At 46.3% G+C, this 27544-nt stretch overlaps 1 protein-coding gene across 2 annotated transcripts in view; it reads right to left on the reverse strand.

Moving 5' to 3' along the window:
- The window catches only part of DCP1A (decapping mRNA 1A), a 51418-nt gene extending 30405 nt beyond the window's left edge, over positions 1-21013 (reverse strand). For both annotated transcript variants that reach the window (XM_056129089.1, XM_056129088.1), the window contains exons 1-3: positions 20779-21013; positions 16355-16395; positions 10342-10469 (exon numbers count right to left, since the gene is read on the reverse strand). In XM_056129089.1, coding sequence (XP_055985064.1) covers positions 10342-10469; positions 16355-16395; positions 20779-20913 — 304 coding nt within the window. In that variant the 5' untranslated portion in view covers positions 20914-21013. The remainder of the gene's footprint in view (positions 1-10341; positions 10470-16354; positions 16396-20778) is intronic.
- Between the last annotated feature and the right edge of the window lie 6531 nt (positions 21014-27544).

Raw genomic sequence — 27544 nt, forward strand, 5'->3', positions numbered from 1 at the left:
AAATTCCTTAAAACACAATACTCTGAATGAAAATGGTATGGTACCTGCTGAAGTGCTTGGCAAAAGGGAGAGCAGCGTAACTAACAGCTTATTAAGGTGTGTGTCTCAATTAAACAATTAGGGGCCAGACAGAGAGTTGGCTTGTAAGCAGCCAACCCAGGTTTGATCCCCAGGATCCCGTATGGTCAAACAAGCCCACCAGGCATGATCCCTGAATGTAGAGCCAGGTGTAAGACGTGAGCACCCCTGAGTGTGACTCTAAAACCAACCCCCCCCCCCCAATAGAAGCCCAAACTATAACCCCCCTAACGAAACACTATTAAAAATGTAGTTGTAGGCTGGAGATATTATAGTGGGTTAGGCAGCTTGCCTTACGTGAGGTTGAACCGGGTTTGATCCCCAACAATCCCCAGAGTGTAGAGCCAGGAGTAACCCTGCACACTGCTGGGGGTGTCCTCAAAACAAAAGCAAAAATTTAGTTGTAGGACTGGAGTGACAGTACAGTGGGTAAGGCACTTGATGTCTTACACACTGCTGACCTGGGCTTGATCCTGGTTACCCTATATGATCCTGAGCATTGACAGAAATGATCCCTGAGCACAGAGGCAGAAGTAAGCCCGGAGTACTGCCAGGTATGACCAAAATCAAACAAACAAAAAACCTGGTTGTACTAGGCATGTTTCAAATGCTCGAAAGCCATGTAACTAGTGACCACTGCACTGCATAGCACTACTTCAGAAGTTCCTTTAGCAAGGGTCTGCTTTTGCCGAAAAATGTCCTTTTCCAGGAGGCCTGGGCTTAATCCCTGGCTGTACTGGGTGCAACTCCTGAATACAGAAGTCAGAGCAATAGTACAGCAGGCAGGGTGCTTGCCTTGAACACAGCCAACCTGGGTGCGATTCCTGGCATCCTTGAGGCCAACCTTAGGGTGTAACAGTCCCATGTCTGACTTCATATGATCCCCTGCGCAGCAGGTAGGAGTAACAAAACAACACTAAATCCCCATCTCATGAGAGGGAGAAAAAAGGCCTTCTTGTTTTTCTTAATTACAGAAATTCCTCCCAGTACACTGAGAATACTTCTACTTGCTCTTCTCATCTAAGCATGTGCAATTAAATATGCTGTAGGTTTAATAGATGCTACTTTGTAAATAACCTGTCCTAAGCAGTCTTTGGTTGCTTCTGGGTCTTTCTGTACCTTACTGTCTTGTTTTGGGGCCACATCTGGTACTTGGAAGACCATTAAGATCAGGTGGAACCCAGGACTCCCACTCCCAAAGCCTGTGCTCCAGCCCTGTGAGCCATTTCCCTGACCTACCTTTGATGTTTTATCAAAATAAGTTCAAATATGTACTTGCTTCTGAATCTTATGCCAGAGGACTTACTCTAATGCCCAAACTTGATATTTATGTCTTTCATGGATTCCAAAAAATTCTCAATCATAATCTCTTAAAATACTGCCTCTGAATCTTACTTTATCAGTCACAAATTCTTTGTCCTATTAGGCGTTTAAGAGCTCTCCTATTTTCCATTTCTTTTCTTTTCTGGGATACATCCTGAATAATAACCTCAGATGTTTTTGCTAGTATACCAACCTCAAAAACCAAACCCAAACAAACAAACAACAAAAGATAAAGTTGGATTAGAGTACTCACCAGTGATGACCTAGTATTTTTTTGGTTTGTTTTTGGCCACATCCAACAACGCCCAGGGATTACTCCTGACTCTGCTCAAGAATCACTACTGGTAGGCTTGAGGGATAATACAGGGTGCTGGGGATGAACCCAGGTCAGACATGTGCAAGGCAAGTACCCACCCTGCTATCCTATCACTTTGTCGCCAGAGAAGATTTCTGTTAGAAAATGCTGAAGTTCTATTCCTCTAAAATGTGAATGGAACTTTAAAAATCCCCAAATAGCCAAAGCAATTAAAAAAAATTGCATTCCTTGACAAACTGTATTATAGGGGCCGGAGAAATAGAACAGGGGCCAGGGTACTTGCCTTGCACGCAGCCAACTCCAGGAGTGACCCATGAACACAGAGCCAGGATTCAGCCCTAAGCACTGCAGAGTGGGGTACCAAAACAAAACAAAAACTAGTATTATAAAGTGATAGATCAAAACAGTGTGGTACTGGAGTCAAAACAGACTTTCAGACCCCTGGAACAGAATTGAAAACCCAGAAGTAAATCCTTAATTTATGACACAGGAACTAGGAGTATTAAGAGGAGTAAGAGAACCCTCTTCAACAAATGGTGCTGGGAAAACTGATATTCACATGCAAAACAAAAACAACCAACAACAACAAAAAACCCCAAAATGATTAAATACCTTAAAGTCTTAAGGCAAGCATCCTAGCTGCCATAAAAATCACTTTTGCCCCATGATTTCTTTTTAAGGTAAGTAAATCAGACCAACGGTTAAGTGATTTATCCAAGGTTACAGCTGATAAAATGGCTAAACCAAGAATAGGATTTTTGTCTGCAAACTAAATTCCATGCCAAAAGATGTTACCATGACAAAACCACCCCTGGGGATATTTTCTGCGCCTTTGTATCTTGAAATCATTTATAAATTTTAAAGAGAAATTTATAAATTACTACCTGGAAGGCATAAAGACTGAATCCAAAGCTTAATAAGTGGTTGTTCAATTCAAGTATGGCACAATGAAAGAGGCATCTGAGTTTGAATTTATGCTCAGTAGCTTTTAGGCTCCTATGACTATTAAAATTCATGTTGATCAAATTAAATAAGCATAGGAAAATTTCCTTGGTTGCACAAGACACATCTAAGGAGCTGAACAAATCACATGTGGCTTGCCAAAAGCTGCCTGAAGGCGGGGTACTCACACAGGGCATGCCCACTGTCACAGAATTCTACTGCACAGCACTACTCTGGAATAGCACTTCCCAAAGTGGGGGAGATGGCCAGCTGGCAGACCCTGGTGGCCAGTAGTAGACTTGGGGGTAACAGGAGCATGGATTTGATAGCAGGGGGTGTTTGCTGTTTGTCCCCTTAAATGTTGGTTTCTGTGGGGTGTCGAGTAACTCCCCCCTCCACCTCCCCAATTGAAGTCAAGTAAATTTGGGAACTTGGCTCTAGAACGTGGATTGATAGGGAAGTTTTTAACTTCTCTGGGACTTTAGTAGGGAATCAGAAACAAGGTGCTGGAAACATCCCTTTTTGCTCCATCACTGCAGAATCTGCAATCTCCCTAACCTTAGGGGCAGGCCCAGTGCAGTCTTGTGGCTGGCTGCCAAAGGCCCTTGTGAGGACAGAGATACATATTGTTTATGAAAGATTCAAGAGACTCACGAAGCCTAAGCCACTGGCTTGTATAAGAACTTCCACTTACAAATTTTAGCCCTCCCCCCCCTTTGGCTTTTAAGCCACTCCTGGTGGTGCTTGGGGACCATCTGTGGTGCAAGGATTGGACCAGGGTCAGTGACATACAAGGCAACTGCCTTAATCCTTACTACCTCTGGCTCTAGATTTACCTTTTCTTGAAGGGTATTCTGTATAAAGGAAAAAATAAATGTAAGAAATAATTAAACTGGGCTGGCGATATAGAGTAAGCTAGAGCACATGCTTTGAGGAAAGTATGTCGGAGCCTTGGGTTTGATTGCAGACACTACAGGCAGACTCCCATTCCAGCCCTGCACCTCCAAGAAGGGCCACGTGTGGCCCAAAACTAGTTCGTGTATATAAGCTAATTTAAATAAAAACAGAACTAGAAAAAGATAACTTAATTGTGGATCATTAACTCTGAAAAGCAATCTGAGTGAACCAGTTGGATGTGAAGGTAGAACTTAAGTAAAATGGGTTTGGTGTCTTAGTGATTATTTCCCCAAAGAAAAAGACAGAAGGACATCTACAGAATAGACATAATTACCTGAAAACACAATCAGAAACTAATTAACTTTTTATTTAAAGAACAAATCCCTAAACAACTCAATAAGCATGCTGACCTGACAAGACAGTTTTCCACTTTCAAGACTGGGTAGACAAAACATAGACTCCAGAGAAGACTTAACCGTGTCAGAATTATGTATACTGCCTTGTTACTTCTCCCTGATAAGCGATTCTTTAAATACCATCTCCCAGCTCTTCTCCTAGACTGTTATGCACATACCCACAGTGTTGTACTTAACCTTTCCAGGCTTTTCTCTTGTCTGAAAACAAGATGACATGCTACTGAATTTCTAATTAGCAATGTTAGAAACGACATAGCCCTTCGGAGGTGGAGAGATGGTATAGCTGGCAGAGCTTTGGACATCGCTGACATGGGTCTGATCCCCAGCATCCCATATGGTCCCCTGAGCACCACCAGCAGTAACCCCTGAGCAATGCCTGGTGTGTCCCCCAAACCAAGCCCCACGCCCCCCCCCCCCAAAAAAAAAACTACATAGCTCTGAGATAATGAGATGATTCAGGGCCCAATTAAGCTAGGAATAAAATGACTGGGTTAAGTAGCATTTCAACTAAATTAAGGGATCCTCTTTGAGCTCTGATTGAGCATCTTTTGAATTTCTTTTTTTGGGCGGGGGGAGGTGGAGGATGGAGGAGGACCCTGGAGGGCATGAACCTATATCCAGTGGTACTCAAGGGTTACTCCTGGCTTGGTGCTCAGGGATTGTATCTGGAAGTACCTGGGACTGTATGTGGTGTTAGGAATTGAACTTCAGCCTCTTGTATACAAAGCATGTGCTGAGCCCATTGTGCCATCTCCTGGGCTCTGAAAATCTTTGCATAAAACCCAGGTCTCCTGGTCTGAGCCCCCAAAACTTGAATGTTTATTCTCAAAACAAAACAAACCACCAAAAACAAATAAAAATTTAATCTATGATACTACAGTATGGATAAGGCTTTATTAATGCTAATATTTTTCTTTTTTTTTAAATTTTTATTAGTGAAACACCATGAGGTACAGTTGTAGACTTACAAATTTTTGTGCTTGGGTTTCAGTTATACAATGATCAAGTACCCATCCCTCCACCAGTGCCCATTCTCCACCACCACGGGTCGCAGTATCCCTCCCACCCCCCATTCCCCCCATCCCACCCTGCCTCTGTGACAGGGCATTCCCTTTTGTTCTCTGTGTCCTTTTGGGTGTTGTGGTTTGCAAAAGAGGCACTGAGTGGCAATCATGTTTGGTCTATACTCTACTTTCAATGCTAATACTTTTAGACTGATCTCAAGTTCCTAAGTTTGAAGTCCTAAGATTTAAGATCTCAAATCCTCAAATTTGTAGGAGTTGGAGGTGGGGGAGAGGGGCACACCTGGCATTGCTTAGGAGACTTCCTTCTGGCTCTGTGCTCAGGGATCATTCCTGGAGGGGCTACAGGGAACCATACAGGGTGCTGAGGACAGACGTGGGTCATTCATAGGAAAGGAAACCACCCTATCCACTGCATATCTCTTCAACTCCCTAAGTGTCTAATTTTACAAAATAAAACCTAGCATTTGTCCATACTTGTGAAAGAAATACAACATGATGCAATTCAGGCTTATGCTAAAAGATATTAAGTCCTCATAATTTCCCCAACTACTTTAAAAGAACTTTTTTTGGAGGGGTGGGGAACACCCAGAAGTGCTCAGCTACCTCCCCCGGCAGAAACAAGAGGATTCAAGGAATTGTATGAGATGTGGGGGATCAAACCCCTGCAGCTGTGTATGAGCCAAGTGTCTTACCTGCTGTACATCTCTCTGGCCCTGAATAAACAAAACCTTCCTTCCTTCTCTCCCTTCCTCCCCCCGTGTGAAGCAAGTAGGTGGGCTTTTTTTAAAAAATACTGAATCACCATGAGATACAGTTACAAAGCTTTCATGCTTGAGTTTCTGTCATACAATGATTGAATACCCATCCCTCCACCAGTGCACATTTCCCATCACCAATGTTTCCAGTATTACCCCCCACCACTCCCTCTTCCCAACGCCCCCCCCCCACCCCCCCGGCTCTATGGCAGACAATTTTCCCAATATTCTCTACTTTTGGGCATTAAGGTTTGCAATATAGATACTGAGAGGCTATGACGTTTGGTCCTTTATCTACTTTCAGCACACATCTCTCATCCCAAACGATTCCTCCAACCATCACTGACTTAGTGATCCCTTCTCTATCTCAGCTGCCTTCTCCCTGAGCTCATGAGACAGGCTTCCAACTATGGAGCAATATCTCTGGCTCTTGTGTTTACTGTCCTTGAGTGTCATTCTCATATTTTGTTATTTTATATTCCACAAATGAGTGCAGTCATTTTATGTCTGCCCCTCTCTTTCTGACTCATTTCACTTGGCATGATACTCTCCAAGACCATCTACTTAAAAGCAAATTTCATGACTTCTTCTCTCTTAATAGCTGCATAGTATTCCACTGTGTAGATGCAACAAAGTTTCTATAACCAGCTGTCTGTTCTTCGGCACTTGGTGTTTTCAGATTCTGGCTATTGTGAAGTGCTGCAATGAACATACAGGTGCAGATAGTTTTTAGTGAATGAAAGTCACTTAGATGTGAGGAGAGGAAAAGAGAGAAAGTATGTATTCAAGAGAGAACACATGCTTGTTCAGAGAGGAAAAAAGCAAGCAAAGAGACACAAAGATAGAAGTTCAAGGAAGAACACAAGCTTGAAGGAGCAAGACTAAATAAACTTTTCTCAACAGCAATACTTAGATCACGGTTCCTGATAGTAAAGAGGAGTATTATGCCACTTTCATTAAAATAAATGGGTCTATGTCTTTTAACAGAGTATTACCACAAAGAACCAGCCATGTGACAGGATTCTTAATATTAGGTTAAATAAATCTATCTGAGCTTATAAGTATTAAAAAGTGTTCCTAATATTGATGTTTCTAATATTAACAAAAATCTATCTCAAAAATTATATGATTACGGGGGTATGGTGCTGCTAGCAGGTCAATCTGTACCTGTGAGGCGAGTGCATCAGCAGCCTGATGGCGCCTTCAGACTTCCAGATACCCCAGAATTGCTGCTGTGCCTTTGGCCAGACCCCAAAAACTTGGGGCAAAGTTTACCAAGAAAGTAAATGGCCAAAAGTTAGGGATGTGGGAGACACACCCACAAACCACCTTGGGCTCAGCTATATAACTGGAGGCATGGCCTCTCTGGTTCCTGATTGAACTGCTTAATGGCCATGATCCCAGAGACTCAGAAACAAATTTCAAAACCCAGTGGCTTTTGGCAGAAATGCGTCCGGTCCTTGCAGTAGGTTACCGGTGCTGGGCGACCCCAGGTGGGAATAGGTTTTGTGCCTTGGCCTGTTCCCCTTGGAGGCCCACTGGCTGCCATCCTCCAGAGGCCACTGGACAGATTTGGGCCTGCAGTGACGAGACACGCAGGGCCTCATGGGATGGGGGTGGAGCCGGTCCTTTCCTCTCCACCCCAACGAGATCCCAAGTCATCGTCCACGAATGACCTCTCTGGCTCCTGATCAAGCTGCTTAATGGCCATGATCCAAGAGATTCAGAAACAAATCTCGAAACCCAGTGGCTTTTGGCAGAAATGCGCCTGGACCCCTCAGTAGGTTACTGTCGCTGGGCCACCCCAGGGAGAAAAGGGTGCTGTCCCTCCTCCTGCTCCCCCTAGGCGGCTCAGTGGCCACCATCCTCCAGAGGCCACTGGACAGTCAGGTTTGGGCCCTCAGTGACAAGACACGCGGGGCCTTATGGGATGGGGGTGGAGCCGGCCCTATTCTCCCCGCCCCAACGAGATCCCAAGTCATTGCCCACAAATGGCCTTTCTCGCTCCTGATCAAGCTGCTTAACGGCCATGATCCCAGAGACTCAGGAACAAATCTCGGAACCCAGGAGGTTTTGGCAGAAATCCCTCCAGATTTAAGTGTTAAAATTTTGGAATTTCAAAATCACGCAGCCACTACTGCTGCCACACGACATCATATGTTATTCCTAACCAGCAACAGAAAACAAATTGTCTACGGTTGCCTTTTCAGCAGATATGAGTGTTGGGGTAAAATCCCAAATAATAATGGTGGGTCTGGTGTTAAAATATTGAATGTGATCAAAGTAGAGAGAGAGTAATGTGGAAATCATCTGCCCCACAGGTGGGGGGGGTGCGGGATGGGGGTATACTGGGTTTGTTGGGGGTGGAGAATGGGCACTGGTGAAGGTACGGGTGTTTCATTGTATGACCGAGACTTAGACCCGAAAGCTTTTTAACTGCTCTCACAGTGATTCAATAAATAAAATTATAAAAAATTGAAAAAAATTATCTGATTAGCTCATTAAAAATAATCAAAATTTTATTTCACTTAGATATTTAAAAGTGAATTTAGAGAGTGAGAGAGAGAGAGAGAGAGAGAGAGAGAGAGAAAGAAAGAAGAAAAGTGCCTGCCATAGAGGCAGGCTGGTGTAGAGGTGGGAAGTGGTGGTGGTGGTGAAACTGGGGACACTGATGGTAGGAAATGCACACTGGTGAAGGAGTGGTTGTTGGAAAATAAATTAAGAAATAGAATTATATATAGCACTGCACTGCATAGCACTGTATAACTCCTGTTGCTCATTGATTTGCTCAAGTGGGCCCAATAACGTTTCCTTTGTGAAGCTTTTTACTGTGTCTGGCATATCGAATACGTCACGGGGAGCTTGCCAGGCTCTGCCGTGCGCGCGAGATACTCTCGGTAGCTTGCCGGGCTCTCCGAGAGGGGCGGAGGAATCAAACTCGGGTTGGCCGGGTCGGCTGCGTGCAAGGCAAATGCCCTACCCGCTGCGCTATCACTCCAGCCCAGAATTATATATATAACGTATATATAAAAGTGAGCCTAAGAATAATCATTGGGGAACAGACTGATGGTACACGTGCAGGGCACTTGCCTTGCACATGGCCAGCCTGGGTTGAATCCCCAGCATCCCATATGGTCCCCTGAGCCTCACCAGTAGTGATTCCTGAGCACAGGACCAGGAGAAAGCCCTAAGCACAGTCAGGTATGGTCCAAAAACAGAACAATAAAGAAGATCTTGGGGCTTCAATCTTCAAAATAGTTTGCCATATGTAGGAAATTAAAAAATGCATCATTTCTTGTATTTTTATGTTTTATATTGAAGACATTACCACAATATCAACTATCAGTCAAGTAAAATTCAAATACAGTATTTTCACATTTTAAATTAGAAGCAACATACCTACAAGCACTTACTGCCATAACCAGTTGCGATATTCCTATAATTAATGTCAAACAAATTGCCTGTCTCTGTTCTCAAACACACAGCTTTTCAATATTCATAATGCAACACAGGAACCAGGGGCTGGAGACACAGCACAGCAGGTAAGGTACTTGCCTTGAATGCAGCCAACCTGAGTTTGGCAGAGCCAGGAGTAATCCCCGAACACTGCTGGGTATGGCCCCCAAACAAAACAAAACAAAACAAACACACAGGAACCAAACAGTTTTCATACCTTATGCTTTTTGGAAGTGGGGGTTGGGCGGGGGGAGGGCATATCCAGTGGTTCTCAGGGTTTTCACCTGGCTCTGTGTTCAGAAATCACTCCTGGCACGGCTCAGGAGACCATAATGCCAGGGATTGAACCCAGGTCACTTGCATACAAGGCAAACAAATGCCCTATACATTGTACTACCTTGCTGGTCCCAGTACTTTACTTTTTGAAGGACCATTCTAGCTTTGCGTACTGTATCCATCCATTTTTTGGTTCATAAAAATGCCCTAGTGAACCCTGGACTCGGAAGCAGAAACTCACTCTCCAACTAAGGGTCAGCTGACTTAACTTCACACAGGTCACTAGATGATCAACATTAACACTCACAACAGAGTGACTGTTTTTTTTATCACCACATTAACTTTGAAGCTGTGCTACAGTGCTTGTACCCAGTAAACACACAATTCGAAAAATACCGTGAGGGTAAAAGTTAGTATCTTCTTTGTAGAATGGTACATCGGTATTTGTTTCCTTTCTGGTGTTTCTCAGAATTACGCTAGGTTGCTCAGGACCAGGATTGGGATATTGAATGATCTCCAACAACCGAGAAACTTACTCTCATTAAATAAGCAAAAATATAATGCAAAGTTGTTAAATAGAATAGAGTTAACTGAAATAATATAAGTAACCATATATTAGCTTCCACCAGGACCCCCCCCCCCCAAAAGTCATTCATTTATAACTGCAAGAGTACAGAACAGTGGTTTTCAACATTTTTATACCTGTGGACTGCCACTGATCCATGAACTGGCAGTTAAAAACCACTGGAATAGACGTACTTTTTATTGCAATTTGAAACTTCAAAATTAATGTGGTGATAAAAAGTAGTTCCTCCGTTTTAATTACATTATGTGAACTGTAAAACAAATATACTCACAGCTTGCATTTCTATACAGAAGAAATGGTTCATGAAGCTGAAACTCCAAATCTTTATTCACTGGCTCAACTAGATTGTGCATATTGAGTCGATTCACAATAGTAAAACCATGGTAAGGTGAAGCCGACCTTAGATTCAACAGAAGAAGAAAGAATCAAGTTACTGTTTAATAGGCAGAAATGTTATCCACTACTTTATTATAGAGTATTATTAGCAATCAGAATTATAAAGAACGCATTGAAGTCAGATTCCCTTCTCCACCCATAAGTTTCCAAAGACGAAAAGGTCACCTAAGTCCTCTGGTATGTGCCTCCTTTGCCTTCATCTCTGCTCTTCTCTCGATCCTCCCACTCCACCCATACTAGTCTCCTCCTCCCTCTCCCTAGGTCTGCCTCTATCAAAAGATCTCTGTTGGGGCTGAGAGACAGCTCAAGAAGGGGTTGGAGCACATACTTTGGAGAAGGAGGCCTAGATACAATCCCTGGCACCACATGGTCCCCTGAGCACCACCAGAAATAACCCCACGCATCACTACTAGTGTAGTACAACGCCCCCCCCCCCCAAAAAAAAAACACCTAAAAAGCAAAATAAGAAAAGATCTGGGTTCAATCCCCGGCATCCCATAATGGTCCCCCAAGCACTGCCAGGAGTAATTCCTGAGTGCAGAACAAGGAGGAACCCCTGAGCACTGCTGGGTATGACCTAAAAAGAAAAAAAAAAAAGAAACTGGGAAGGGGACACATATCTGGTGGTGCTCAGGGGACCATAGGTGCTACTGGGGATCACACCTGGGTACAGTCACATGCAAGGCAAATACTCCATGACAGAGCTATGCCCCTGACAAGAATTACCATTTAACTAGTCCCAAATGTAATAACTCTATTTTGTCCTTCTTTTGTCCGTATCAACTTATTAGCTTTTATATTTACTACCTTTCTCCATTGGGCTGGAGCGGTAACACACCGGGTAGGGCATTTGCCTTGTACCCGGTCAACTCAGGTTTGATTCCTCTGCCCCTCTCGGAGAGCCTGGCAAGCTACCGAGAGTATCTCGCCCTAATGGCAAAGCCTGGCAAGCTAACCCGTGACGTATTCAATATGTCAAACACAGTAACAAGTGTCACAATGGAGAGGTTACTGGGCCTACTCAAGCAAATCAATGAACAACGTGAGGACAGTGACCTTTCTCCATTAAGATACAAGCTCAAGACAAACAGGACTGATTTACTTTTTATTTTTTTTATTTACTTTTTTAGATGTATTACAAGATAAAATCCCAAGATGCTTAACATGCATTTTCTTCATGAAAATATTCTAAATAAATTACAGTACTGGTTATGGATAACAATGGTCCACAAACAATGATTTTTTCTTGCTCCAAAGAGGTCTTTCCAAAGTTCTCCTTAGCTAGGCAGAAAATGACCTGAACCCTTTGGTCCCCATATTGGGGGAGGGAGGCAGAAGATTACATGATCCTTTAGGCACTTGTTTTTTGTGTACATATACATAATCTCACTATTTATCATAAATTTCTTGATTAACAAAGAGGAGATACCAGAATCCAACAAACAGAAAGAATAAACTTGTGTCCAAAGTCACACAAACAATACAACCAAAATACAGCAATAGTTTTTCTTTTATTTTTTTATTTTTTTGCTTTTTGGGTCACACCTGGCGATGCACTCAGCAGGTACTCCTGGCGGTGCTGAGAGGACCACAAGGGACGCTGGGAATTGAACCCGGGTCGGCCGCGTGCAAGGCAAACACCCTACCCTCTATGCTATCTCTCCAGCCCCAGCAATAATTTTTCTGACCCTAAATCTAGGTCTCTTCTGTATTATGGTTTCTGCAAAGTGATATCTGATACCTAGACATACCACTTGAAAGTGATATCATTTCTGCAAAATGATGTTCCGTATTTATGTATACTGTTATCTAAGGTACAAAACATTTCTCGTATTTCCCAAAGGAAGTAGTTCTTGTCTCCTTTTATTAGAATCAGTACAAGTGAGCCTTTATTTAATCACATTACTATAAAAAATTTCACATTTTCTAAAATCAATGGATCAGCACTGTTTTGATCAATATGACTAAGAAAAATAGCTTCTGAATATTAATAAACATCAGGATTCTAATGATAAAAGTTGGAGAGTTTCTAGAGATTTATATTAATAATAAATAATGAAGGTAAAAGATTAATAACGAAGCAGGTGAACAAAGCAGAAAAAGAGGTTTTTATATTTTAGGGCAACAATAATGTACTTGCCCATCCAGGTTCAATCCTCAGATCCCTTATGTTCCCCAAGAACTGCCAGGAGTCCTGAGCACAGAGCCAGGAGTAACCCCTGAGCACTGCCAGATGTGGTCCCAAAACAAAAAAAAAAGAACGGGGAATAACAGGCAAAAAAATGACAAAAAGCTAGGCTTAGAGTATCAACTGGCACACAAATGTCCTCCCGTTGTTCATCGATTTGCTCGAGTGGGCCAAGTAATGTCTCCATTGTGAGACTTGTTGTGACTGTGTTTGGCATATTGAATACGTCACGGGTAGTTTGCCAGGCTTTGCCATGCGGGCAAGATACTCTCAAAAAAAAAAATCAGTCAAGATCTCAAAATTTTAATTAAAAATTAGAATATTTAACAAAAAACTTTTTTGTGTTTTTGTTTTGAGGCCACATCCAGTGGTGCTCAGGGCTTACTCCTCGCTCTGGCTCAAGGATCACTCCTGGTGGTGCTCAGGAGACCGTGTGCGATGCTGGGGATGAAACATGGGTAGACTGCATGCAAGACAAGCACCTTACCTGCTATACTACCACACTGTCCACAGAACGACGTTTTAAATTACTTTAAATTTAGAAAGTATGAAAGGGGAGAGAAAAGGGAACCCCATGAAATGCAAGAAAGGAACTCCACACCACAAGCTGGATGAGGAATGGAATCTACCATGAAGCAGACGCCCAGCATCCCAGCGAGCGGTGCAGGTGACTCCAGTGTGGGGAGTGGTCAACGACCATACAGAGACTCCTTCAAAGAGGAACCCACAGCACGTACGGAAATAGGAAAAGTGGGGCAGGAGCTATGTACAAAGGGTCAGGTACTTGCCTTGTACGTGGCTGACCCAGTTCAACCTCCCACATCCCAGATGGTCAGTCCCTTGAGCACCCCTGGGAGTAATTCCTGAGCTCAGAATCAGGAATAATCCCTGAGCACCGCTTGGTGTGGCCCCCAAACAAACAAAAACCCAAATTAAAAAACAAAGAAAAGAAAAGAAGCAGGTGTGGGTGAGAGTGCTTGCAGTGTCTCTACATTTTAAAAACCAAGTCAAGGAATCTGTGTCAGTCAGGCAAGATCTATTCATATATACAAGGAACCCCATCACTGTAACTTCTTACTTACCATTAAGCCACAACTGCCTAACAATACAAAAGAAGCAATTTGGGCCAAAGAGATAGTACAGTGGGTAGAGTACTTGCTTTGCACACAGCAGACCTGGGCTCCATCCCCAGCATCCCGTATGGTCTTCAGAGGACCACCAGGAGTGATCTGAGTGCAGAGCCCAGAGCACCGGAGTGCGGGTCCCCAAATCAAGCCAAAGTAGTGATTTGCAAACCAATTCCCCTCTTTTCTCCCTTTTGTTTTATTTTTGGGCCATATCATGCAGTGCCCAGAAACTACTTCCGACTCAGTGTGAAGCTCAAGGGTCACTCCTGGTGATGCTGTTGGGAACCTGGGATCAAACCCAAGCTTCCTACATACAAAACTTGTGCTCCAGCCTGCTGAGCTATGTCTCCGATCCACCAATTACATTTTAAGATAATACATTCTTTAAGGGCAGGAGCAATAGCACAGTGGGTAGGGCGTTTGCCTTGCACACGGCCGACTCAGGTTCGATTCCTCCGTCCCTCTCGGAGAGCCCGGCAAGCTACCGAGAGGATCCCGTCCGCATTGCAGAGCCTGGCAAGCTCCCTGTGGTGTATTCGATATGCCAAACACAGTAACAACAAGTCCCACAATGGAGACGTTACTGGTGCCCGCTTGAGCAAATCAATGAATGGGAGGACAGTGCTACAGTTCAGTGCTACATTCTTTACAGTCACAGTCCTCCCGTTGTTCATCGATTTGCTCGAGTGGGCCCAGTAACGTCTCCATCGTGAGACATATTGTTACTGTGTTTGGCCTATCGAATACGTCTGGGTAGCTTGCCAGGCCTGCCGTGCGGGCAAGATACTCTCGGTAGCTTCCCGGGCTCTCAGAGAGGGGCGAAGGAATCAAACCCGGATCGGCTGGGCTGGGTGTGCGCAAGGCAAACGCCCTACTGCTGTGCTATCGCTCCGGCCCACATTCTTTGAAATGTTGAAAATAAAAAATGTGTATTTACTGAGCCAGGGAGAGTTCAATGGTTAGGGATCCAAGTTGGAAGCCCAGGACCACGTACCTCCCCTGGCAATGCCGTAAGGCTGTGGGCCAGAGCACAGAACAATCTGGCCTTGTTGGCTGAGAATCACAGGCTATAACTCTTGGATCTCTCGAGACTCACTAGCCCTCCACCCCCAACTAACTAAAAAGAATCTAGGCTTGGGGCCAGAGTGATAGTACAATGGGTAGGGTGTTTGCCTTGTATGTGGCCAACCCGGGTTTGATTCCTGGCATCCCATATGGTCTCCTGAGCACCTCCAGGATGATTCCTGAGTGCAGAGTCAGGAATAACCCGAGCGGCATCTGGTGTGACCCCAAAAGCCAAAAAATAAAATAAAATAAAAAGAATCTAGGTTTTCTAAGACCCCTAAACGAAAAACATACCTCATTAAAGACATTTCACATAATCTAGAGCTTTGTGGTGGGGGAGGGGGTGTTCTAATTCGGTAAATATGAAGTGGTAGGACATTTCAACTATACTCTTTACAGCTAGTCTATTCAGTACGTTCAACTACCTTTAAGAATTTAATGCTGAGAGAGAACACAAGCATATTTCTTCTTTATGAGGGCCATGCCTGGCAAGATTCAGCTCACCCCTATGGTGCTCCAGGGTCTCACGGTCACCTGGCACTAGCTGTACACCCCTGGAGACTGAACTAAGTGCCCAGAGTAAATGCAAGGCTTATTTCTGCCCCCACCCCCCTCTCAGGGCGCTCTGGACTCATTATTACTAGACACTGTTTCCAATCTTGAAATGGCTCTGAAATAAACTCTACTTCTGGTTAGGTTTTCTCCCTCCCCTTCCCCTTCCTTGCTGCCACAGACAGAGGGGACTCATACATCAGTGTGGTTCGTGACTGGGTCAGGCTTTCGGTTGTGCTTCTTGCCCATGTGCTCCCTGGAGGCTAAACTCTCCAGTGCGGGGCGGGCACCCATTCTTGCCGCAGTGCTCCAGAGTCACATGCTTTAGTGGCAGAGCTCTCACGTGTGCTCACTGAGCTCGCAAACCTGGCTGTGTGCTTGCACGCTTTCAGCTGCAGTGCTTGTCAAGTTGAGGTGTTTGCACACACCTGACGAGGGGGCACCAGAGACCACAAACTCTGTTGTGGCTTGGGGACGGGATCCACCGGGGACAGCACAGCCCCCACTGTGCTCAGTACAACTGGGAGACACTGGTCTGGAGCTGCAGCCTTTTACTGACAAGGCTGATGTTTCTCCCACCTGGCCAGCAGTTGTTCAATATGAACCATAAGAAAGTTCAGCAGATGGGGCCCGACAGGTAGTATAGCTGGTAAGGCTCTTGCCTTGCATGAAGCGAAACTGATTTTGATTCCTGGCATCCCAAACAGTTTCCTGAGCACTGCCAGAAGTGATTCCTGAGTGCAGAGCCAGGAGTAAGCCCCAAGCATTGCCAGGTGTGGCCCAAAAACCAAAAAAGGAAAAAGAAAAAAAAACACAGGAAATGGCTCAGCAGTGATTCAACTAGGTTAGGATCTCACAACTAGAAAAGGGAAAGCAGAAAGGTTTTAAAAACAAATGTACAATAAAGTCATACCACTTTACATGATGCTGTTCAAAATTACATAAAAAAAGCTTACCTTCGATATACAAATAACGTTCCCTCTATGTCAGTTTTCTCCTATAATGAACAAAGAGTCAATTAGCGTGTGTGTGCGCGCGCGTGCATTTTCCTCTTCATAGCCGAACCCCAAGATAGTCACAAAACTTTTAATGTTTCTTATTTTTCGTTTCTGGGCCACACCTGGTTTCTGGGTCATTCCTGGCTCTGCGCTCAGGCATCACTCCTGACTAGGCTTGGGGGACCATATGGGATACGAGGGATCAAACCCTTACCAGATATATTATCAGTCTGGCCCTGAAACCTTTTTTTAAAAAATGTTTAAGATCAATGGATAACTTTTAAAATTAGTCAAAGCATTTCTCCCTCTTCAAACAAGTTAGTCTCCCCCCCCTCCACACACACACACACACACACACACACACACACACACACACACACACGCACTTTTTGGCCAACCCAGTGGTGTTCAGGGCTTATTTATAGCATGCTCAGACAACCATTTGGGATGGTAGGGACTGAAACTGGTTGGCTTCATGCAAGGCAAGAGCCTTCATTGTACAGTCGCTTGGGTCCCCTAAGGTTTTCATTTCTTTTGTAACCTTCCTCTACAATTGGTACATAAGGTAAATGCTATGTTCAATCCAGCCACGTGCCAACACTTTGATCTCACAGCATTTTTCTTCTCTCTCTTTCCGTCCCCTTCCCCCCCACCCCCACTATCTCAGGGACAGAAAGAACCCTGGACTTCGCAAATGCAAAGCAAATCTACTCTATTGCTGACTAAAACCTCTTGCCTTTTTTGAATTCTTAAAGGAGAAAACCCTAGATTTAGCTCTCACCTTTTAAAGCTAAAACGTTTAAGTCTTATTTCTTAATTTTATTTAAAAATTTTTACTGACTTACAGAGTTACTGTTGTTACTGTGTTTTACTGTAATTGAGTTTCAGGCATATAATGTTCCTACACCAATTGCTTCACCTGTGTCCACTTCTCTCCATCAATGTCCTCAGTTTCCCTCCCACCCACAGCCTGCCTCTGACAGGCACTTCCCTCCCCCCTTTAGACACTGTGGTTTACAACACTGTTACTGCCATAGGACTTCATGCATAATACTTTCCCACCTCCCAGTACCACCTCCTGCTCCAGGGAGTCACTTCCCTCCACTGTTCTTCCAGTGTTTATTTCTTAATTTTAAAGCAAAAGTCCTAAACACAGTGATTTCTTTCCTCCTACAGCTTATAGTTTCTAAGTGTTTAAAGATAGCAGGAGAAGAAAGGGAACTTTTACCTAGAAGACCCTTAGTTTCATCACTGGGCAATTTTGATATATTTTCACCAGTTGCAAATTTTGTGGTTAAGAATTAACTGCCAGTAGCAGCTTGTCATTTTTAGAACTCTGATGATTGATGAAACTATAATCTGTCTCAATGTAATTACTGTTGACTCAATTCAGAATTTTAGCTTAGAAGTGTTCTGATTAAGAAAGCACAACTGAGAGCGTAGGAGCGATAGTATAGTGGGTGGGGCGTTTGCCTCGCACCCAGGTTCTATGCCCTCCCTGGTATCCTATATGGTCCCCTGAATACTGCCAGGAGTAATTCCTGAGTGCAGAGCCAGGAGCACTGCTGGATGTGGCCCCAAAACAAACAAACAAAATAAAGTATAACTTATACCCCATTTCAGGAGCTGTTACAGAGTGTACTTAGATTTAAAACACAGCTACAATGTTAAAAACAAAACAAAACATGAACACAACAATGTAGCCAGTACCTAAATATTTTCATGGAATCAACTATTAGAAAATTTTAAATATGGGGGCTGGAGAGATTGTACGGCTGGTAGGGTCCTTGCACTAAGTCAAACAAGGTTGGACGCCCAGCACCTTCTACGATCCCTAAGACCCTTCCCAGGAGTAAGCCCCGAGCATTAATGGATGTGTCTCAGAAACAAACTTTAAAACAAACAACAACTTTAAATGTTAGCCATATGAACTTGGGTTTATTGGGATAATTAAAAAAAATTAATCACCTTGAATTCTTCCAGAGTATTTATTGCCTTAGCTTACTATCTCGTAACTTTTACTTCCTAAATATTCACAGGCTTTTGTTTGCCTTTCAAATAGAAATTGCTAACCAACAGTCTCAAAGTTAAGGAACACTTGTTTAAACAAAGCACTGCAGTTACAACTCTGCAAATGGAGAAAAGATTCTGATTATGCTCTTTATGCCAAAATCCAAACAATCAAAAGGCAGATCCGTTTTTAATTCCGGTTATTGCTTGTATTTCATATGTGAAACAAAATTTTAAAAACTACATATGTATGTTTGTTTTGGGGTCACACCTGGCAGTGCTCTGGATTGACTATTGGCTCTATACTCAGAGATAATTTCTGGTGAGGTTCGGGAAAACACATGGGGTGCTAGGGTCAGTCACATGCAAGGCAAGTGCCCTAACTGCTGTACTACCGCTCTGGCCTTAAAATCCCCAAATATCCGAGTCTGAAAAACTAGGAACAAAAGCTGGTGAATATAGGGGGGCAGAGAGATAGTACAGTGGATAGGGGTCTTGCCTTGCATCCAGCTGACTGTGGATTCAACTCCCTGCACCTCATATAGTACCCTAACCAGGAGTAACCCCTGCGCACTGTAGAGTAGGTTCCAACACCAAACAAAAAAATATTTTTTTTTTAAAAAAAGCTTGTTAGCATAACAATGACTCAAGTCTTTACCATCTGTCTCAGAGTTCATAAACTTATACACACAGACCAAGAAAATGATCAAAACAATTAAAAGTGAGGCACTACCTAAAATTACCTCATTTTATTTGATTATTTTTTTGCTTTTTGGGTCACACTCGGCGACGCACAGGGGTTACTCCTGGCCCTGCACTCAGGAGTTACTCCTGGCCGTGCTCAGGAGACCATATGGGACGCTGGGAATCGAACCGGGGTCGGCCACGTGCAAGGCAGATGCCCTACCCACTGTACTATCTCTCCAGCCCCAAATTACCTCGTTTTAAAAACAACCTATAACTGCTCTTTGTGGCTTTCCACATGTCCTTCTCTCTCCTTTACTTTTTGAGCCTCAACTGTGATGCTCAGGGTTTACTCCTAGCTCTGCAAAGGGTTCACTCCTAGCATGGCTGGGGGCAGGAATTGGGGACCGACCCCAAGTGGTTACTGCCAAGGCCAGTGCCCTTCCCACTGTACTCTCTCTCTCTGGCCCCAACCTTTCTCTTCAAGGAGATGAGGCAGAGAGAGGAAAAACAAAACAAAACAAAACAAAAACCAAAGCAAGATTTTAAAAAGTTGGGGCTGGAGAGATAGTACAGCAAGCAAGTAGGGTGCTTGCCTTGCATGAGGCCCAACCAAAAATCTCCCCCCACCCCCATCCCATTTGGCCCCCTAAACACCTCCAGGAGTAACGCCTGAGCATCACCGGGTGTGATCTAAGAGCCAAAACAAACAGAAACAAAAACCACCTTTCTCCCTGATTTAACTGCTAATAACAGCCAAGGGAGTTCACAGAATGACAGCGGGCATATAATGTGCCTGTACAACACTGCAAAGGACACAAGAGAAGTTCTTTTAAAGCATTTCCCATGAACTGTGAATGACAGTTGTTAATTCAACGCGGCAAGCATCCACGGACTACTTTCTAAAAGTGTGAACCTTAGAACGGGATGAATTTTAAAAGGCCAATGACCAGGGAAACGAGGAATTACGTTCAGCAACTAACTGTCCTTCCAAACCGGGACTAACAAATCCGTGAACAAATTCAGGGATGCAACGTCAGGGACCTCTCGTGCAAAAAAAAAAAAAAAAAAACCCCAAAACCCCTCCCAGTGCTTAGCCTGCCGGTAGCATGAGGGGGGTGACATCACCACCAACCTGGGAGGAAAGAAGACACTTTCCAGGGCCTTCCCGCCAGCCGGGGGAGTCCGGGGACTCGGACGGGCAAGAAAGTTGCTTTCCGAAGTGCCCCGAAACCTTTTCCCTAAAGGGCTCCGGAGACAGAGCGCAGCTCGGGGCACGCTGGACTCACCGCCAGGCACCGGGGCACCCCGGCTTCCGCGCGTGCCAACGACGGACTGCATTTAAAGCTTAAAAAACCCCAGTGACCTCCGCGAGGGGCCCCTCCTGCACGTCGCCGAGGGCTTTCCCATGCAAGATGGTGTGTCCTTCTGCCCCCAGGAGCCCCCTCGAAGCTTCAAACGCTCTCCCGGACTCCCTGGTTAACCTTGTGGAGCCCCTCGCGGAGGGGAGGGGTGGGGAGGGGCGGGGGGTGGGTCTCGGCTCTTCTGCAAGGCCGGCGGGCGGCCCGGGGGCGCGGAACAGAGCCCGACCCCCGGGGAGTGCGGGGGCCCCGGTCCCGGCCCTCCCCCACCCCCGCTCCGTCTCCCCCCCCCCCCGGGCTTCTCCTCCCGGCGCCCCCCGCACGCACCCACTGGTTGGCCTTGGGGCAGAAGGTGTAGAGCGCGACCTGGCCCGTGAGGTCGGCGATGCTGGTGATGTAGGGGTCGTGCTGCTTCAGCGCCGCGAGGCTCATCTCCTGGCCGGCTCGGCTCAGCGCCTCCATCTTGGCTGCCGGAGCCCCTGGGCCGCGGGGAGGCGGAGCCGCGCACAGGAAGGGGCCATCGCGGCCCGCGCCCCACCCCCGCCGCGCCGCGGCCGCCACTTCCGCCGGGCCCGGTCCGGCCGCGCTTCCCTTCCGCCGCGCGCGCGCGCCCCGCCCGCGCTCCGGGTTCCGGCCACGTCCGCGCCCGCGCGCGCCGGAACTCGGCTCGGCGGCGGGAGGCGTCCGGGCTGCGCGGCGTCCCACGGCTCGGCGCGCTTCCGGTGGGCGTGCCGCGGCCTGGGTGTCTCCGCGGGCCCCGCGCGCGCCTTGGATCCCGGGGGCGACGGGGAGGGGAGCGGGGAGGGTCTCCTCGCCCCTCACTGCTCGCCCCAGCACCGCCCAAAGCAACAATGCGGGGCTTTTCCGGAGGAAAACAAAGTCTTGGCCAAACACCGAACGGCCTGGCCCGGAGCGGCCCGACCTGTGTCTTTTGCTCCCTGCGCTCGCGCGTTCTTTCTTCTCTTCGTCTGAACCCGATCCGGACCGTTCCCAGTCTCGGGAAGCCAGGCCGGTGAAAACCAGGCCTGGACGAAACGGCCTGAGGCCCACGTGCCCCCGCCCCCTCCCCCCCAGGCCCCCTGAGCATCGAAGGATGAGGCCCACGTACCCAAACCCCCCAATACGCCCTGAGCACGGAAGGATGGGACCCACGTGCCCCTTACCCCCGACCCCCAGGACTAACCGGGAGTAGCCCCCTGAGCACGGAAGGATGAGACCCACGTGCACCCCCCCCCACCTCCAAGGCCCCCTGAGCACGGAAGGATGAGGCCCACGTGCCCCAACCCCCCAAGACCCCCCTGAGCATGGAAGGATGGAACCCACGTGTCCCCACCCCCGACCCCCAAGGCCCCTTGAGCACGGAAGGATGAGGCCCACGTGCCCCCTACCCACGACCCCCAGGACTAACCGGGAGTAGCCCCCTGAGCACGGAAGGATGAGGCCCACATGCACCCCCCACCTCCAAGGCCCCCTGAGCACGGAAGGATGAGGCCCACGTGTCCCGACCCCCCTAAGGCCCCCTGAACACGGAAGGATGGGACCCACGTGTCCCCACCCCCCCATCTCCAAGGACCCTTGAGCATGGAAGGATAAGGCCCACATGCCCCCAACCCCCGAGACCCCCTGAGCATGGAAGGATGGAGGCCCACGTGCCCCCACCCCCGACTCCCAGGATGAACGGGGAGTAGCCCTCTGAGCGCCTAAGGATGAGGCCCAAGTGCCCCCCACCCCCAAGACTGATCGGGAGTAGCCCCTAAGCGTGGAAGGATGAGGTTCACGTGCCCCCCTCCCCCCCCCCACCAAAGACTCATTCTGTTATCGAACGTCCTGTGGGCATTTTAACTAGTTCTAACGCGCCAGATAGCTAAAGAGTATAAAAAACAAGCACAGGCTAGAGGGAACATCCCCTCACTCACCATCTTCTGATTTATTCAGTCAAGGTTTTCTTTCTTTCTGGTGTTTGGGTCTCACCCAGCAGGCACTGTTCAGGGCTTACTCCTGGCTCTGCAATCAGGGATCACTCCTGGTGGGCTCAGGGGACCCTATGGGGTGTGGGGTTCAAACCCAGGCTTGGTTGCAATGCTAAGCCAGTGCCCCACCTGCTGTACTATCTCTCTGGCCCTGAAAAGAAAAGCTAAAAACCCAAATGCTTTCTTGGGGAGATTATTCAGAGATTTGAGCACTTTGATTGCAGGATCCCGAGTTTGATCGTGGGTACCACGTGGTCCCCCAGCACCTCTGAAAAGGACCACCATTCTTTCCAGCCCTGCACACCTGAGTGAAACCGCCAACCTCCCTCCCCCCAAAACAAAAAATGAGTAAGTTGAGTTGGGGAATGTTTGGGTCACACTTAGGGGTGCTAGGGGTTCCTCCTGGCTCCTTGCTCGGGAGTGACCCCTGATTGTGCCAGGAGGACCATATGTGATGCCAGGAACTGAACCAGAATAGTTGCATGCCAGGCGCGTGCCATAACCTCTGTACTATCTTTCTGGCCATTGGCAGTGTTTCGCCTGAAACCTAGAGGATGATTCCACTAACTCCATCTGGTCAGGAGCATCTAGAAAGACTTCACAGAGGGGGTGATGTTGCAATTAGTATCCTAGAGGTGAGCAGGCTTGTCAGTGAAGAAATTTCATTTCCCAGTCTGGTGGAGAGGAAGGAGGATGTGGTCATCTTGATTTGACAGGTTCAATTGTAATTATGTGGAGCTAGATTGTAACACCATAGTTTAAATTTCTATTCAGGTAGCTTGCAGTATGGGTATCCAGGAATTTTCAGGCATGGGAGATAGCATAGAGATTCAGCTCTTCATGCTTTGCATGCAAAGACCTGGGTTCCTCCCTGGGACCTCATGTCACCCAAGCACCGCACAGAGTATTCCCTGAGCACCGTCAGATGGGATCCCACATCAAAACTCCAAAAAAGAAAGATTCCGACCTCTTGTCTTCTGGCCCAAGGTTCTTTCTTCCACACCCTGCCTGCTTTCCTTAATCCTGGAGAAAAAGATGTATTCCCCTCCACTTAATTCTCCATCAAACTTAAAAAAAATCAAGCTGTACCTCAGTTTAAAAATAAAGTATTAAAAAATTAGCACAAAATTTAAAGGTATACCTGAAATGGTATTTTCTTTTTCTTTTCTTGGAAATCTTAGAAGTATTTTTTCTTTCTTTCTTTTCTTTTCTTTTCTTTTCTTTCTCCTTCCTTCCTTCCTTCCTTCCTGCTTTTTTTCTTTCTTTTTGGTGTGGGGGGGCACATCTGCAGTGCTTTGGGTTTACTCCTGGCTCTATGCTTAGGGATCACTCTTGGCAGACTCAGGGCACCATATGGGGTGCCGAGAATTGAACCTGGGTCAGCTGTGTGCAAGGCAAGTGCCTTACATGCTGTACTATTACTCCAACCCCAGAAGTCCTAAAATAAATTTAAGACTTCAATTTTTAAAATTCTTTTTAATTGAAAGGGCTAGACTAGAGAAAAATGCCAACCTATTTTAGGAAGTTTTCATACTCAGAATAAAAAAAAGGCACTTCATGTCTCGGGCACTAGCTGAAAGGACCAAGAGCAGCTTTGCACGCTGGAGACCTGCAGTCCCATTCCAGCGCTAAGTGATCTTCAGCACTATTAGGAGTGATCGCTAAGCAGCAAGCCAGGAGCACCTCCTGAGCACCCTTGAGAGGGGACAACCCCGCATAGCATGAATGCACGCCCCCAAACATGTTAATATTGCTTCATGCCCTATACATATCATGAGATACTAAAGGGATTGTAATATTTTGGAATTGAGAATCTCCCTTAGGGCTAGAAGATAGTCCAGTGCTTGCCTTTAAATCAATTGACCTGAATTCCAACCCCAGAAACGCTTACAGTTTCCCAACCACCACCAGGAGTGATCCCTGAGCAAACAGGAGTAAGCCCTGAGTGCCCCAACCCCCCTGAAAAGATAATCATTTAGTTTTGAGGCCTAATTTGCATTATATGTTTGTTTCAAACCCAAACCTTGAGACCTTCTCTTTTTTTTTTTCTGGGCCATACCCAGAGTCAGTAGAAGTGAGAGCTGTTTGGTTGTGATTAAAGATGGAAGGAGTCTTACTCTGCGTGGGAAGTCACTTTTGAATTGTCTTCCATGATTGTTAGTGCATTAAAAAAATAAAATCTAAAACTCAATCTAGCCTCATTTCTGCCCCACACTGAGAGGTTTTATGGGAAAAAAGAAAAGTGCATTAAAAATCATGGTGTCAGGCCAAGAGTTCATATAAAAGCTAAGGTTCTTGTCTCACATGTGGCTGACCCTGATTGAACTGCCAGGAATGATCCCTAAGAACTTCTACAGTGACCCAACATCCTTTCTCCCCTCAGAAATCAGTAAAAATTAAAAAAAGAAAATCAGCAGAGGTACTAGAAATGGACTGAGTACCTGCTTTGTACATCGGGGTTGGTCCCTGAACCACCACCATAAAAGTCTGAGTATAAAGCTAAGAGAATCCCCTGTGTTCCACTGGATGTGACCTCAAAACCCAAATACAAACAAAATCAAACAAATAGAAAAACAAAACCACCAGAAACCAATGCTACATCTCATATGGCACCTGCCAGTTTATCGCAGAGGACTTCTCCATTCAATAGCTGCATGTTTGAAGCTGGGGGGGGGGGTGTTGCTAAAAAGTCCATGGTGGGTCTGGTGAGATAGTACAGCAGGTAGGGCATTTACCTTGCATGCTTCTGACCTGGGTTTAATCCCCGGCATCTCATATATTCCCCTGAAGTCACCAGGTGTAATTCCTGAGTGCAGAACCAGGAGTAATTCCTGAAAACCACCAGGTGTGCCCTCTTCTCAACCTCCCATTCCCCCAATGCTCATGGTGTTGGAGCAATCATGAGGAAGAGGCCAGAGATGCTGCTGCTGCTGCTGTCTAGACTGTAGAATTCAGAGGTTGCAGTGCAATTGCAGACCATGGGAGGCGGGAGGACTCAGGACTTCGGGGGGCACTCAGTTCTCCAGAACCCCAGTGGGACCCTAGGGATAGAAGTAACCAGGTGTCCATGATAGACTGGGTGCTGTAACTGATTTCTTCTGAACACAGCAATTTTGGCAGGAACAGCATGATAGGAAAAGTCCTCCACTCGCCCTCAGAGCTAAATCTGTGTAGCCCTAGAGAGTCTGCTGGCTCTGCAGAAGGGAGTTGCATCTGAGCTGGTTATACTCCAGACAGGGAGGGTTCCTGGATTTTGAGGATGTGCATGTTCCTTCCCAGAAGAGAGAAGCCACCCAAGACTGGGTACTGTGGCTCTGTTGCTGGTGGGGGGACTTCAGTCTTACCTGCCAACATATTGTTGGTTGGTGAAGTGTGGGAGGAGGTAGCCACAATGAATCGTGCTGCCTGGCCCCTGCCTGGCTTGCCACCATGCTGTCATTGCCGGGGGGGAGGTCAGGACTGGTAAGCTTGTTTCTTGGTCATACCGGGGGCGCTCCAGGGTGACAGTGTAGTGCTCAGGGGATACTCCTGTTGGTGTGGGAGGCCAGGCAGTGCCAGGGCTTACATTCAGGCCTCTCCACAGGAAGCATGTGCTCCAGCCATTCCTTTGGCTCAAGTTTGTGTGAGCTGCAGCCTGGAATGGACATTAAAGTCCTGCCAGCCTTACCAGAGTGATTATAGGTTGTGCCTGAGAGAGACCCCCTTGATCTACTTGATGTGGGTATTGGTCTCTGTCACCCAGATTTTTAGGAGCTGTGACTCTCAGGCTGGGGTTTTTACTTTCCTCTTCAGATAAAAGGAAATGCAAATCAGTCCTGACCTCCACCGAAGTCCTAGGTTCTTTGGCTATTCTTGGAGAAAGGAATTTCAGGAGACAAGGAGCAGTGAGGGAGAATCATTTCCAGAGAACGGACTGACGAAGGGCACAGGGAGGGAGGAGCTCTGGATGAGCACCTGCCCTGTGCAGGCAAAAACCTGCCAGTGTTTCCAGGTGGCTGCTGAGTTCGGTCACATGTTTGTCCACTGGATCTTCTTGGCCTGTGAGTGGACCCCAACCACCCACAACTTCATGGTGGCTGTGGAACTTACCTGGGACAAGGTTTGGCTGTTCTAGGCCCAGAAAACAAAATGTGAAAGTGATTTCCACCCAAAGAACCCAGGTTCTTTTCTTCCCAAAGGAAAGAATTCAATCAGGAGACTAAATGCCGATCTAAGTTTGCCATGGCCACAAAAGTGATCTGTAAAAAGGAACAGGGGCCATATAAAGTAACAAAGTATGAGATTAATACCCAAGAATAGCTGAGATCAGCACCAGGAGGATTACTCCATAATTTAGAGGCCAGCCGGGTATCCTAGAGCAAAGGGCAGTTCAGATAGAGAAGGGAGCACCAAATAAAGGATGTTTGGAGGATCCTCCCAGAAGGGGAGATGCATGTCGAAAGTAGACTATGGACTGAACATGTTTGCCACTCAATGCCTCTTTTGCAGACCACAACACCCAAAAGGAGAGAGAGAACACAGGGGATTGCCCTGCCACAGAGACGGGGGTGGGGGGAGTGGGGGGATGGGGGTGGGGGGATATTATCCATGGTGGTGGAAAATGGGCACTGGTGGAGGGATGGGTATCTGATCATTGTATAATCGAAACCCAAGCACAAAAAATTGTAAGTCTACAACTGTACCTCATGGTGTTTCACTAATAAAAAAAAAATCATAAAAAAAAAAAAGGAACAGGGGCCAAGACCTTGCTGTACCTTTGTTCATCTTTGTTGGGGAAAGAGTTCAAGGACAAGATAGTGAAGATAATAGCAGGGAGATTTACTGAAGAGGTAGTATACACCTAAGGCTTGGGGGACATAGCTTTTCAAGGGGTGAGTTAATTAAGGGGAAAAATATACAACAGCAGCCTGATTGGAGGGGTGGTGCTTAAGTGCATAAGGACTACTGGCTGCTTGTACATTGTATGTATCATTAGCATCTGAGGGGCATGTAAACTAATACTATGCATTTTGTTTTTTTTTCTTTTTTTGTAGGAGTACTGCTATTTATTCAGCAACTGATTAGCTGATTGAATTGTGCATGAACTCCACCTTACTTTTTTTTTCTTTTTCTATTTTTTATAA

The sequence above is a fragment of the Sorex fumeus genome, unplaced genomic scaffold (assembly GCF_029834395.1).
Source record: "Sorex fumeus unplaced genomic scaffold, SorFum_2.1 ptg000072l, whole genome shotgun sequence".
In the NCBI taxonomy this organism is placed as follows: domain Eukaryota; kingdom Metazoa; phylum Chordata; class Mammalia; order Eulipotyphla; family Soricidae; genus Sorex; species Sorex fumeus.